Here is a 13,572-nt window from a genome sequence, read left to right as displayed (position 1 = left end):
ATTAGACTCTGAATATTCTGGAATCCAAAGGCAAAATAGAAAAGCACAAATATATTACACAGCACTTGTTAGTCATACAGGAAGCACACGGTTTATCAAGAGCACAGATATTTCTCTAATACTAATTTTAAGGGAAATCATCAATGTAGTCCTTCAATTTTACCATATAGTTCTGTCTTTTGATCACTAAAGATGTTTCTCTTGTTTTCTTATTTATACTATTTGTGGTTCCCTTTGGGTTGGACACTGTACTGTGATGAGTGTCAAGAAGCAGGATACGGTTACCGTGTGTTACCTTCAATGGCTCATCTGTTTCCAGGTGTGCAAGGGGAATTCTTATTTATTCTTCAATAGCATTCCAGTTTGACTTCTACTGTTAATTCTCAGGTTCTTCCCCCCATTCTTGATCACAGTCCTTACTTCTATCTTAAATTTGTGATGTATTTATACAACTTTATTCCTGAAAGGGTCAAGCACTTTGCCAACTCTAATTTTAAAATAGGCCTCAAATAATATAAGTTCATTTGTAGGTGGGGTTGGGGACAGGCGAGTAGCTGAACCTAGGGAGAGGTGCAGAGAGGAATGTGATTGCTTGCTGATGCCTGCCTATGGGTTTGAGAAGAGAAAAGTTCTGGCAGTTATGCTAAATCCCACATATATTTTTTTCTTTTTTTGGACCCAAGATACAGAAAATTAAATTAAAATCATACTCCTCAACTACAGCAAACTAATGCCATCACTTCCTACAAAGCCCTGCTTTTGTTTTAATTTCCACCTTGATCTCTAATCCCCACTTGAATTCACTTCCCTCTTCTGCATGCCTTCCTTATGTGTTTGATATATGTCCTTAGAGACATGTATTTATATATATTGTTTAGTGTTATTGGGTGTGTAATTGGTGAATAGTTACAAAAATAATAAGTAATATTGTGACATAAATTTCATTCTGTTGCTGTTTTTTTAAGCCTACCACCTAATCTTTAAAGCCTATTCATGTGCTGAATTTATATTGAATCTATTGCACTAACTGCAACATAATGACTTATGGTATGTATCCCGCATTTTACTTTTCCATTCCTCTAGTAGTGGAAACCTGTCTCAAGCAGTAACATAGCGAACATCCTCATACCTGTCTCCTTAGAGGCCTGAGAAAGAATTCCTTTGGCCAATATGTTTAGTTGAGAGATTGGTGAGCCATAGGGCCTAAATACACTAAATAAGTATTATCGTTATCCAGCCCCTCTTGGGCATAACCAGCATCCTGTCAGTCCTACCCCCTACACTAATCATGGCTGCAGAGATCGGAGCTAGGCAGGTGCACAAGCTGTAAGGAGCCTGATGCTGGCGTGAAGCGGTAGCACCTTGCCTCTCATTTCCTGACTTGGGACTTCTCTCAGGTGGAGATGTGGGGCTGCTCAGCACTCATGTGGGAATCTTGCACAAGAAAATGGGGTAATGGTGGGAGAGGTTTACAGTCACGAGGCTAGTCTTGGCCTTTGGCAGATAGGAGCCAAAGGGTAGGAGCTTCCCCTTGTATCCCTTTGGGGGTCAATTCTGAGACATGGTTCATAGGCTGTAACCAAGATCCCTGTGGGATCGAGTACAGGGTGCCAGCAGTGGTTGCCAACATGAAAACATATCCTTGTCTTGGTTTTTCCTTCTTCTCTCACTCCGTCCCCCAGTTCCCCATTCCTGCTCCCTGTTATTACTTCCCAGAGGAACTGCCTATAGACAAGCCTTTGTCTCCGGCTTTCAGGGGCTGTGCAGAGTACAGCATTATCCCTAAGTACTGCTAGATTGTTTACCAGAGGATCTGGGCCCTAATCTGAAGAGTTTGGCAAATGTCCAAATTGTGGCTGAGAGACCAGGCTATTTCAAAACTTCAGAGGGCCACCTTTTAACAGGAGGCTTTGTGTCTGCAGGGAAGGCTGCTCCCTGTGCAGCATCTTTCAGCTGTGGGTTGGTTGGTGATTTTTCTTTTTACACTTACTGCAGTTATTTTCAAAAGGTAGTTGCAATATACATTCATGCCCTGGTAATTATATAAAATGTCTCTCCCAAACATTGACCACCGCCCTCATGACTCATGACTCCTGATGCACGGACAGTGCACTCATCCATGGAGGTACAGAGTTTTAAGAAAATTTGCTTCTCAACACTTGTTAATATAGAAACATCATATGATTCATGCTTTCTCATGAAGGGCGTCGCAATCAGTTTATGTCCTGGAATATGCATATGCACTTGCCCTCCTGCTGTATTATCACTTGGGTTTGCTTAGGAAAAACGTGATCATTTATTTGAATGGACATGTGTCAATGTTAGTGCTTCTGTGTGTGCTCTATAGGATGAATCATTATGAAAAAGTACAGCTCATGACCACACGGGAACAAGGGATGGGAGGAATTTGTGTCCCTTCTCTTTTGGGAACAGCTTTTAAAAATTTCAGTATCCCCTTCTGCTTTTTTGTGTGAACAGGTGGTTAATACATACACCCCAGGAAAGAAGATTTGGCTTGAAGGTGTGGTGACCACCTCAGCTGGAGGCACAAACAATCTATCAGATTCCTATGCTGCAGGATTCCTGTGAGTAACACTTGCAGTTTTGACCCAAGGGGCTTTGAAGAAAGAAGGACGGCAACACTACAGCCCTGCTCAGTACTCTGCCCACCACTGGAGGGGGAGGGTTCATTTCCCTTTGCAAGTTAAATCTGTTACCCTGATTTCACAGGATTGCTTAATTAATTAAAATAATAATAGCAGGTAGCTTAGCCATGTATTCCAGAAGTTATTTCAATTTACTGGGTCACAATGTCCCAGTCCGAACAACATCAGCAAAGGTTCTATTTTATTATTGTCAGATTTTCCTTTTGATTTAAAACTTTTGTTTTTGGTTTTACTTTATTTGTAATTGATTATCAGTAAATTTTTGTTAGTTTTATGAAAATAAAATGTAATTGTCAATGTGAAAAAGATTTGAAAATCTTAATAATATTCATTCGTAAGATAAAAATTAGCAATGCTCTTTATTCCAGTAAAGAAAAAAAAACCTTAATTCTATGAGTCACTGGTTTGGAGCTCCATATGGTTTCATATTTGGGAAATAACTATGCATAATTTGTCCCTAGTATGCTGAATAGCACTTCTCAAAACTCATAGACTCTAATTTTATCCAGAGCAATTTCAATATAACAGACAGTGCTGAGCATCTAGTGTGCTCGGAACTATAAGGGTGTTTTGTGTACAATGCCAAAACACTGTGTTGATGAGCTCATAACCAACTAGGGTAATGCAAAGTAAGTAAGAAAGTATATCATTCAGTGTGCTGGCAGAGGTTGTTAATGAGGCTCTGGTGACGTATAGAGAGGAAGGTGTCACTGTTGACCAGGGCAGCAGAGTTTAGAAGAAGAAGAAACTTGACTTGGAAATTAACAGATGGGAAGAAGTTTGCCAATGAGATGGGTTAGAATAAGGGAATTCTAAGCAGAAGTTAAAACATGTATAAAAACTTAGGTGAGTGCATGGTGTATTTGGGCAGCCAAGAGTAGTTTTTTGTGGCTTAGAGCCTAGAGAATAAAGGTTAGGGTGAGAGAAGAAGGAAGAAATGACAGATGAAGCCAGACATGTGTGCTCAGGAAAGACCAAAATGCCCTAACTTTAATATTGAGAAAACTGAAGCTCTCTGTCACATTTATCACACATATATTATTACAACTAGAAGTTTCCCTAAGTTTCAGAAGTGGGAATACAAAGAGAGAGAGAAAAATTAATGAATTCGTGAATGAATGAGTGAATGAACTAAATGTGTAAATAATGAAGGCAGAGTTAGCAGTGAGTGTCGGAAGAACCAAGAGCACAGTATTTTTGAAGGATGAGTTGGAAGCATGCCCTGGAGAATGGGTGTTTGGCACAGTGCAGTGTGTGCTAAGTGTGTGAGCAGTGCAGGTCCTCTGCTGTAATGTAATGTGTATGATGGTAGCATCGTTGAATACCTGTATGGTTAGTTATAATGCAATTGTTATTGCATAGACTGCTGACAGTGATATATGAGGGATGCAATGACTGGACCATTCTTGCATAGGTCATGGAGTGTGTGCATTAGAATCACATGGAAAGTACATGTACCGTAATTGGGTACAAACCGGGGAGTTTGAGTGATGGAAAATACAGCACACGTGCTTCCCTGTGTGTGTGTCCTGTGGCCAGGGGTGGGGTGGGAGGAGTGATAGTTAGGCTTACAAATGGCTTGGGTGTTCATTTTATTTGTTAGTATTACAGGAAGAAGAGGCAAGTCATTAGCAACAAGCTATTTTATGACCAAGGGCAATTCATTTTACTTCCCTGGATCTCTGTCTCTTACTATAAAGTGAAGAGTTTGGATTTGCTAATCTCTAAAATCTTTCATAGCTGTGTATTTGATGCTTAAAATAATCATCTTTAAAGTACTAGGTAAATCCGGTGGTGGGGGTTGACGTGTATGTGTATATGTTAGCCATTCTCTATAGAGCTTGTTATATGCCATTTTTAAAATGTATTGATGTAGCTCTTATCCTGCTTTTCAGATGGCTGAACACCTTAGGAATGCTGGCCAATCAGGGCATTGATGTCGTGATACGGCACTCATTTTTTGACCATGGGTACAATCACCTCGTGGACCAGAATTTCAACCCATTACCAGTAAGTGTGAGATAAAGATTCCCAACTCCTTTCCACTCAGTATTTTTTTGATGGTGCCTTGGCCCACATTGGGAGACTTTTTCTCCTCATTCTGTTACTAGTTAATTTCATAAATTCGACAGAAGCTTTCTTGTCTTTGTTATTTTCATCCATTTCACAGACTTCTGGCTTTACTACACACACACATCTTTATATACACACATATATACACATATGCATGAGTGTATATACATATATAGATATACATATTTATGTACTTATTTACTACTATTATTATAACAAACCTTGTGCAGTTGAGATTCCACATCTACTTGTAGCTTGTTTGAACTCTGCTTGAGAGTGAATTTTTCCAGATTGTTTTCCTCTAATGCTAATAGGAGACATTAGTTAATGTCAGGTCAGACGCAACGTGTTGAAAGCAGATGGGAGAGTGTTGGCCAAGATCAGATACAGTAGGACCCCATCTCTTGGGGAGCAGCTGAAGTGCACTTACAGTTAGGTGTTGATGCATTTGTGACAGTGAGGGGATTGGCTCAGAGCACCAGCTTCTCTAGGAAAGCAAAGGAAAGGGGAAGCTAAAAAGAAAGGCAAGAAAAGATATCTGGGTTTGTCTGATGACTTTATTGACCAACCAAAGAAATTTCATAGTCCAGAGAAGCTGCATTTATCAGAAATGTTATATGGGGTGTTCTTTTCAAAGACGTCATGGTCATGGCGAAAGGTCAGACGCCTCTCATTCACTCACAGATTGTCAGAGCCGGGGTTCCCTTTAGAGGTGATCCAGTTCCACCTCATGCAGCAGAGGAACTGATACCCCAGGGCTGGGAGAAGGGACATGTAGAGCCAGCCCTAGAACCTGTCCCTGTGCCCTGGTCTGGTGCTCTTCCTACAGAATTACTGCTGCTGGGTCCACAGTAAACAAACCCAAGTGGAGCCGGTGAGAGTTCCTGCCATTTGCTTCCTTCTGCCTATGTCCACCCCTCACCCCCACCCCTGCTCTGAGCCAGGAGCCTCCACCCAGAACAGAAAGTGGCTTGACACCCAAAACACCATTCCCACGTCTCCAACTCTAGGTTAGAATACTAAGTACAATCATAGACTGTACATGGCTCCAGTGAAATCACAAATACTAAAACTGATCGGCACACTTACTTTTATTCACAGTCAGGTTACCTCTATCAAAGTATGTGGGAGCTGCCATAGGGTGGAGAGGGGGCTTTCAAATGTAAACCATAGTGTTTTGTATGCATTTGTTTATTTTGAGCCCATAAATTATTATTTTATCTTGTGGAGATAAAATAATAATTAGAAAAGTCTCTGTGAAATATAAGCATTAAACAAATATATCATGTGAAAATAAATATATACAGATTATCAGGCACTGGGGAGGGGACTAGTAATAGATAGATAGATAGATAGATAGATAGATAGATAGATAGATAGATAGATAGATAGATAGATAGACAGACAGACAGACAGACAGACAGACAGACAGACAGATAATACTATCACAAGGAGTCCGTGAGGGCTCCTTTACAGTGCATGTATGTATAAGGGACGCCTCTGAGAAGGTGATGTATAAGCCAGGAGCCCAGGGACAAGAAGCCAGCCACATGGCTTTTACAGGTGCACATAAAGGCACCAAAGCAGGAAGAGACTTGGCATATTTGAGTGGCGGGGCTCTGGCAGAGAAGGGGCAGACTGGTTAGACATGAGGCCCCCAGGAGTCAGATCACACAGGGCTTTGGAAAGTGAAAAAGAGTTTGACTTTTACTACATGTAATAAGAAAAGCCATGTTACTTTACACAGGGAAGTAACATGATTTAACGTACATTTTAAAATCATCACCCTAGTATAATTAGTGCATCAAATTTTGGTTACAATTATTTTAATAAGCTGGCAAATACTTAATAATTTATAGACCACTTTCATACATGGTACCTCAGTCATGCTGCAAACACTCTGCCCTCTCTCCTTTATTCCTTTGTCCTTCCTTCTGTCCTTTATTCCTTCCCTCACTCATTCAAATCTCTCTCATGCCTCTTGATCTTAAACTGTGTGCTAGTCACCAGTTCTGGCGGTGGGTTACTGTAATGAACCAAAAGGACAAGGTCCCTGAACAATTAGAGCTTATCATCTTGGGGAGCACACTGAGAAATGGTAAATAATAAATATATAAACAATGCTTTGTCACAGTGGCTCTAAAGAGAGTCTGGTTAGATAATTATGACTATACCTACTTTTCTGAAAAGAAACTAGGGTTCTGTGAGTTACTAAGTAACCTATCCAAGGTTAGACAATTGTTAAGAGGTGGAATTCTCCAGAGTTTTTCCATTTCAAATCTGATTTTCTTCTCAGCACACTGCAGTCTGTCTTGTGGTATTCCCTGTGGTATCTGTCCTGTGGTCTGAAGCCAGTATTTGCCTCAGAGTTGGGTCTGCAGATGGAAACCTAGGCTAGAAAAAGATGCTCTTCGGGTGACAGACTTGATTTCCAGAGTTGGCCAAACCTGGATTCCATATCAGCTCTGTACCTTTGACGGCTGGGTGGAGGTTAAGGACACCAGTCTGTTTTCAAGATGCTTTTTTCTTCCCAAATAAGAATTTCTGCGGGTGACTTCCTTTAAAAGCATGGCACAAGAGACCTTAGCTGATACATGGTAGCAGCAGAGCTCACAGAAGTTCACAGGAAGCTGAAACAAGTCCCACTGATGTAGCACAAAGGTTCGAATGAGCTTGGCAGCTGTATTTCTGGAAATGCGGAACTCTAGTAAAGGAACTGTATGTAAAAGCACTTAAAAAGGTAGCAGGCTTTCTTTTTATCTTTTTTTGTGCTAATAAATTCTGCACCTTATAGTAAGGAACTTGGCAGCTGACAGTGTGTCCTAAGTCTCCCCTGGAAAGAATTTACTAGGCTGAAGGGCACCAACCTGAAAGAACTTGCCAGCAGGCCCCTGGAATGTGTAACGGAGACAGACCTGGGAATCATATTGGTTGCCACTTCAGAGAGTACAGTTGTGTACTGCCAGTAAAAAGTTGTGGATTTTACATTGTGATTAAATCTTCAAGAGAGTTTGTTAAGCGCTTAGGAGATTAGTGAGTTGTATTTTGGTTGCCTCCAAAAAAATCAGTATTTTCTATTCCAGTCTTTCAAACTCAGCTCAGTACATTTTAGGAAAGGATCTGATTAGCAAATACTGTTCTGTTTTTGTTTTGGTTAGTACTCTTAGATAAATTCAGAAAAACTATAGATCTTGGCTTAATGGTTCCTCAACCCACGTCCCATATTACCCTTCTGCCCACCCAGTCAACTTTGATCCCAGTTTGTGGGATTCCAGCCTAGTTCTGACAGATCCATTCCAATAGAGCCATTCCAATCCAAGGTAAAAGAGAAAATGAGCATGGGCCTTTAAAAAGGAAACTTGTCTTCAGAAAAGTCCCTTTTCAACTACAACCCACGTTCTTCATGGTGGTTCCTCTACAAAAGTGCCAGCACTCCTACTCTTGTGACATTTCCCTTCTCCTGGGAAGAGGAGAACATTTGGTTCAGCAGTGCCTCATCACTCCACTCCCACCCTTTTCCCCTGACCCCCCTGCCATTGGGAAAGAGGGAGCACGTGAGTCTCCACAGCCAGTCAGCCAGTCATGGCCTCCCTTGGGAGTCAGCGATGTTTGTGCGGAAGAAATCTGCACATTCAGTGGACATAGTCCAGACCCCACCAGCCATGGGCATTTCTCCTAAGAGAGGGTTTGGGAATTTAGCTTGCTGTTTTGTTTAAGAGCATGATTTACAGAGCTTCCAGGGAAAGGAATGGTGAATTACTAGTCAACATCTTAACTCCCACGCCAGCCTAGCAATATAATTCAGTTCAAAAAACATTGACACTTCAAATGTGTCTGGCTCTGTGCTGGGTATTCTGGGGACATGCAGATAAATAAGATACGGTTCCTTCATCTGCACAGTTAACAACCTGGTGTGCGTCTGTGTTTGGGGGATTACAGTGTAGTCCTCTATTTAGAATAAAGCAGAAAGCTAGTGCACATTGGATCACCTTTCCTATACTGGGCATAGTGGTGGTGACATTTATATTTGCTGTCACATTCTTTTTTGCTGACTGCCCCTGCTGAATAATAATAAGCATCAACTCAGCCCAGTGCACACTTACTGAGCACTTACTGTGTACATTGTTCTAGAATACAGTCAGTGGTCATGGATTGGGGTACAGCTCACTAGTCCATGATGGATTGAACCTAGGGCTGTAGTTTGCACGGCAACATGCTCTGATTCCCACCACTACTGTGGTGATTAGAAAGACACTGTGAATCTAATGGTACTGTCAGTTAGCCAATCACAGGGATGAGATCCTACATGCTCCATCCTTGCTTCACTTTGAAATGTTAGCAGTGCCTCTTATGCACTGCACAACCATGATATGGACACAGGATCAGCTTAGATCTGTCTATTTCCAAAGGAAGAATATCCAGTCAAAAATCCACATACTATGATGCTAGACTGATGCACAAATTTTTCTTGTAAGAAGAACACCACCTAATTAGGAGGCCTCATGGGGAGCAGCAGAAGCTTGGACTATGACAAGATTCACAGGTTCTAGTCCAAGTTCTGCCATTGATTGTGTATCTTTGGGTTCCAGTTTTCTAATCACTTAAGTTGTGATAAAAAACATCTCCTCTGTCTACTCCAAAAGATATTGTTGTAATCCTTGAGAAAATTAGATAGGACAATAGGAATCTGATTTCGTATATACTCATACACATAGGAAATTTCTGGAAGGGACTACATCTGAATGGTAAAAGTGGTTTTCTTTGGTGAAATGACAAGAGTGTTTAATTTTCTTCTTTGTGGCTTTTTGTATATAAAATTGCTGCAAGCAGCATTTTTGCTGTTTTAAAGGCTATTTTTGAAATAATTGAGTACTTCAAATAGTTTCAGCTTAATTAATTTATCACTCATGATTCATTCATCCATAAATACTTACTATGCTGGTGCTACGTGCTAGGTGCTGTGATGGGCACTGGAGACGCTGTCCCTGCCCTCAAAGAGCTTACAGTGTGGATGGGAGGCAGATGAGTCAGCAGAGACTGTGGCGGAAGCCAGCCTGCCTGCCTGGAGGGCAGACGCGGGCATCAGGGAAGGCTTTCTGGAGGAGACAACACCTGGGCTGGATCTTGAAAGAAAAGGGCAAGTTAGCCACAGGAAGAAGACTCTGGGGTCTGAAGAGGATCTTGTAGACAGAGGCAGTAGCATGTGCAAAGGGGCAAAGGCATTAATTTTCCAGAGCATCATGGTGGCTGGATTATGAAAAATACTTAGGAAAGCTTTTCCCATTGCTGTCCAGTGGCCACACAGGGTGAGAATTTCAAAGCTACAGATCTGAAGGTGGTGGGACGGGGGAGACACAAAACCTAGCCAAACCAGCCTGTGAGCGGTTTCATGGTGTAGCTTCCCTTCCCTTCTTTCCTTTCCCATGGGAGCCCTCAGGAAGATGAAAGAAGCAGAGTGTACCTGGTTAGGGGGAGCTGTGAGGTGAAACCCAATCCCCTCATTAGAGGCCCCGACAGAGACGGCTCCGTGTGCAGCCTCCCTTTGTGGGCCCCTGCTGCTGCTGAGAGAAGGGTGTCCTCAGCTGCAGGATCAATTGCAGGGACTCAGGCCAGCTCCCGGTCCGTGGCCCCAGCGCCCGGGCTGCTTGCCCAGCGGGTATCACTTGCTTCTTTCCCCCTCTGTGCCTTAAACCCTGGCCTCTCAGAGCAGAGTCTGTGGCTGCACCATCTGACCAGGAGGGCAGCTTTTTTTTTGCCTCGAATGCTTTAAATAGAAGCACCTCTGATTTTTAACTACCAGTCCTCCTCCTTAGCTCATTTATCAACCTGAGTGGTGCCCATGGGGTGTCAGTGACACACGACACGACACCCGTAAGCAGCCATAACAGCTCACCCCCGGGAGGCAAAAGGAGCTCTGCCCCTGCAGTCTGAAGAGACAGGGACCAAGTGCAGCACCTCAGCGGCCCGGTTCCTGCTGTGTAACATGAGGCTCACTGTGCTGGGTCTCAAGTGGGGAGGATTTCAGCATAGCGCTTAGAATATTGGCTTCAGAATCAGACCTGAGTTTCAAACCCAGCTCTGCCACTTATGAGCTCTGTGTCCCTGGGCACTAAAATGAGGCAATAATAGTATCCATCTCAAAGAGCCAATGCATATGTACCTCAACAAATGTTAGCTGCCATTATTATTTATAAAGTTACTTTGCAAAATGTAAAACTGTAAGTTACAGTAACAATTATCATTAATAATGAATATAACTGTAGTGAGATAATATATTTTGAATATTTGTATCTGGAAGTCAACTCAAGTGAAGATAACTGAAGTATGAAAAGTAGATATTTTTTATAAAATTTAAATTACTAGAAAATCAGAAGAATGAAGAAGAAAATCTGTGGTTCCTGCACTTGAGAGGAACTGATGGCAAATGGTTAAAAAACTAAAAATTGCATTTTATTTTCCTCCAGAGAAGATACTGCCAGCCTTTCCCAATGCAGGCAATTAAGGCAGTAACCACATTGCAGTGCCAGCTCTAACACCTTCATTTGATATTTATAAATGGCCCAGTAAGCCCTGGAAATCATGATATGTCACATAAAAGTGCTAATGACAGTACATTATGTGAATCACTGAGAAGCACCAATTGAAAATCTCACTGTGCTAGCAACCATTTATATGGTTCCCTGATTGCAATACTGAGGGATTACAGCTACAGCAAATTGCACAGCAACCTAAATAAATTAAGGAGAAGAAGCAATTATGGCCTTGCTGCATTTGAGCTCTCGAGCAGAGTGTGTAATCCTCCAAACCACCTTCAGATGATGGAGGGCGAGGCAAGATATGGAAATGAGAAAAGCTGTACCTCCCGTAACCTCGTCAGTTCACCTAAAACACACTAAAAAATTATCTAAAAATAATCTGATAAGAAAGAAAGGAAGGGAGGGAGGAGAAAAAAAGGAAAAGAAAGGAGATAAGAAAATGGAATGCCCTTCGGTGGGTTGGAAAGATCTTTTGTTGAGTGCTGCAATATGACAAATATAAGATTATTTCATCTTAAACATTATGTTTGCAAACACTAAGGATGCAGTGATATCTGGTTATGACATTTAGGAACCAAGAAATAGGCCTCTGATAGAAGTGACCAATGATAAAACATTATTTTTTTTCTAATTCATTTATGGTTTTTTTGTTATTTAAGTAAAAGCAGAAGTCTTTTAAAATAGAAATAAAGCACATAAATTCTGTTTTTAATTCCCATTTAAATTCACTACACTGTTTATAAATTTTTAAAAAGATATCTCAGTAGTGAGGTAATTCACTCACTTTCAACTATCACCAATCTCTTTATTTCATCTATGATTTGGTTTTAAACATTGAAAGGTTTGAATAGAGCACATCATTCTGACTCACTCTAAACCTGATTTGAGTGGACCTGCCTTCTATTCTGGAATTCACTGCTCTCATCTTGATGTCAAAATCCTTATAGCCTTTCTTCATTAGAGCAGTAATTCTCAAGCCTCTGCACATTATAGCCACCTAGGGAGCTTTTAAAAAATTCCTATGCTAAGGCACCACCCCCAGAGATTCTGATTTAGTTGGTCTGTAGAGGGGCCCAGGTGTCAGTATCTTTTAAAGCTCCCTAGTGATTCTAATGTGCAGCCAGAATTGAAAACCATGGGTTAGAAGTTTCCAGGTACCCTAATTAAATTAGAAATTACCTATTCTTTTCCCTCTACTCTTTTGTACTCCGTTATTGCTCCAATTAACAAGATAGTGACAAAATTTTAATACTATCTATCATTAATTCATTTGACAAATATTTCCTGAGTATCAATGATATGCCAGACACTGCTCTGGTTTCTGAGGAAATAGAGGTGAAGGAGAAAGACAAGGTCCCTGCCCTCCTTGGAGGTTCTGTTCTAGTATGTGAGACTGAAACGAAGCAAACAACCTACCAAATAGTTCATTATAAAATTCAGAATGGTGTGTAAGAAGCGAACAGGCTGCCAAGTTGAAGAATAATGAGGAGAGGATACCTCTTGAGAAAGTATGGCCAGGAAGTCTGCACAGGGGAGCTTGTGGAAGCGTGAAGCGTTCTTTCTGAGAGAGAAGCACCTGCAAAGGCTAGAGCAGGAAGAAGCTCAGTCAACCTCAGCGGCTACGCAGTGCCTCTCAGACCACCCTGAGGCCTGGTCCACCTGTGCCAGGCACAGAGGCAACCAGCGAACTTCTTGGTACAATTTATCTCATGCTCCCTGCACCTGATCCCCCACTCTACCTGTGCCACTAACACTTGGCAAATCCCTTTGCTCCTGTCTCATGTGTGAAGACCGCCAGTGCATCCCACTGCCTGCCCCTGTGTCTGGGATCCTCGACTGTGTGTCTCCCTGTCACTGCCCTGGCCATCTCCATGTGCACCCTCTGTCACCTCTCAGCAGGCTTTGAAACAAGAATGGCAGAATAGTGATATTTGTGGAAGGTGGTGATGAACATTTGGGAGTTGGTCATACAGTCCTATTTTTGAGTATGTTTAAAAATTTCAGTGATAATTTTTCACAATGTCCTCATGAGAAGCTGTCATAACATACACGAAATTTAGCGAAGCACTACTTTTGTTGCTCAGGGACATAAAAAATAAAGTCAGATTCCTTCTCTCCATGCTTACAATCTGAGGTAACAAAACATAGAGCCTTGGAGAGACAGCTGGTTGATGATGGGTGTAAAGGTCTATCTAGTTCACTTAGTATCTCCAGAGCCAGACCTCTGAGTAGGACATACTAATGCTGGCTGGAGGGGAGAACTGGGGAATCTTTGTGCAACAAGATGTCAATAGTGG

The 13,572-nt window shown here is 41.7% G+C and overlaps 1 protein-coding gene across 1 annotated transcript in view; it reads left to right on the top strand.

The window, feature by feature from the left end:
• Positions 1 to 13,572, top strand: part of HPSE2 (heparanase 2 (inactive)) — a 678,034-nt gene that overhangs the window by 544,462 nt on the left and 120,000 nt on the right. Inside the window, exons 8-9 of the mRNA XM_036886477.2 lie at positions 2,479 to 2,585; positions 4,562 to 4,676. Coding sequence (XP_036742372.1) covers positions 2,479 to 2,585; positions 4,562 to 4,676 — 222 coding nt within the window. The remainder of the gene's footprint in view (positions 1 to 2,478; positions 2,586 to 4,561; positions 4,677 to 13,572) is intronic.

This window comes from Manis pentadactyla, chromosome 8, assembly GCF_030020395.1.
Source record: "Manis pentadactyla isolate mManPen7 chromosome 8, mManPen7.hap1, whole genome shotgun sequence".
Taxonomy (NCBI): domain Eukaryota; kingdom Metazoa; phylum Chordata; class Mammalia; order Pholidota; family Manidae; genus Manis; species Manis pentadactyla.
The sequence above is the reverse complement of the archived record's forward strand: the minus strand, read 5'-3'. Positions and strand labels throughout refer to the sequence as shown.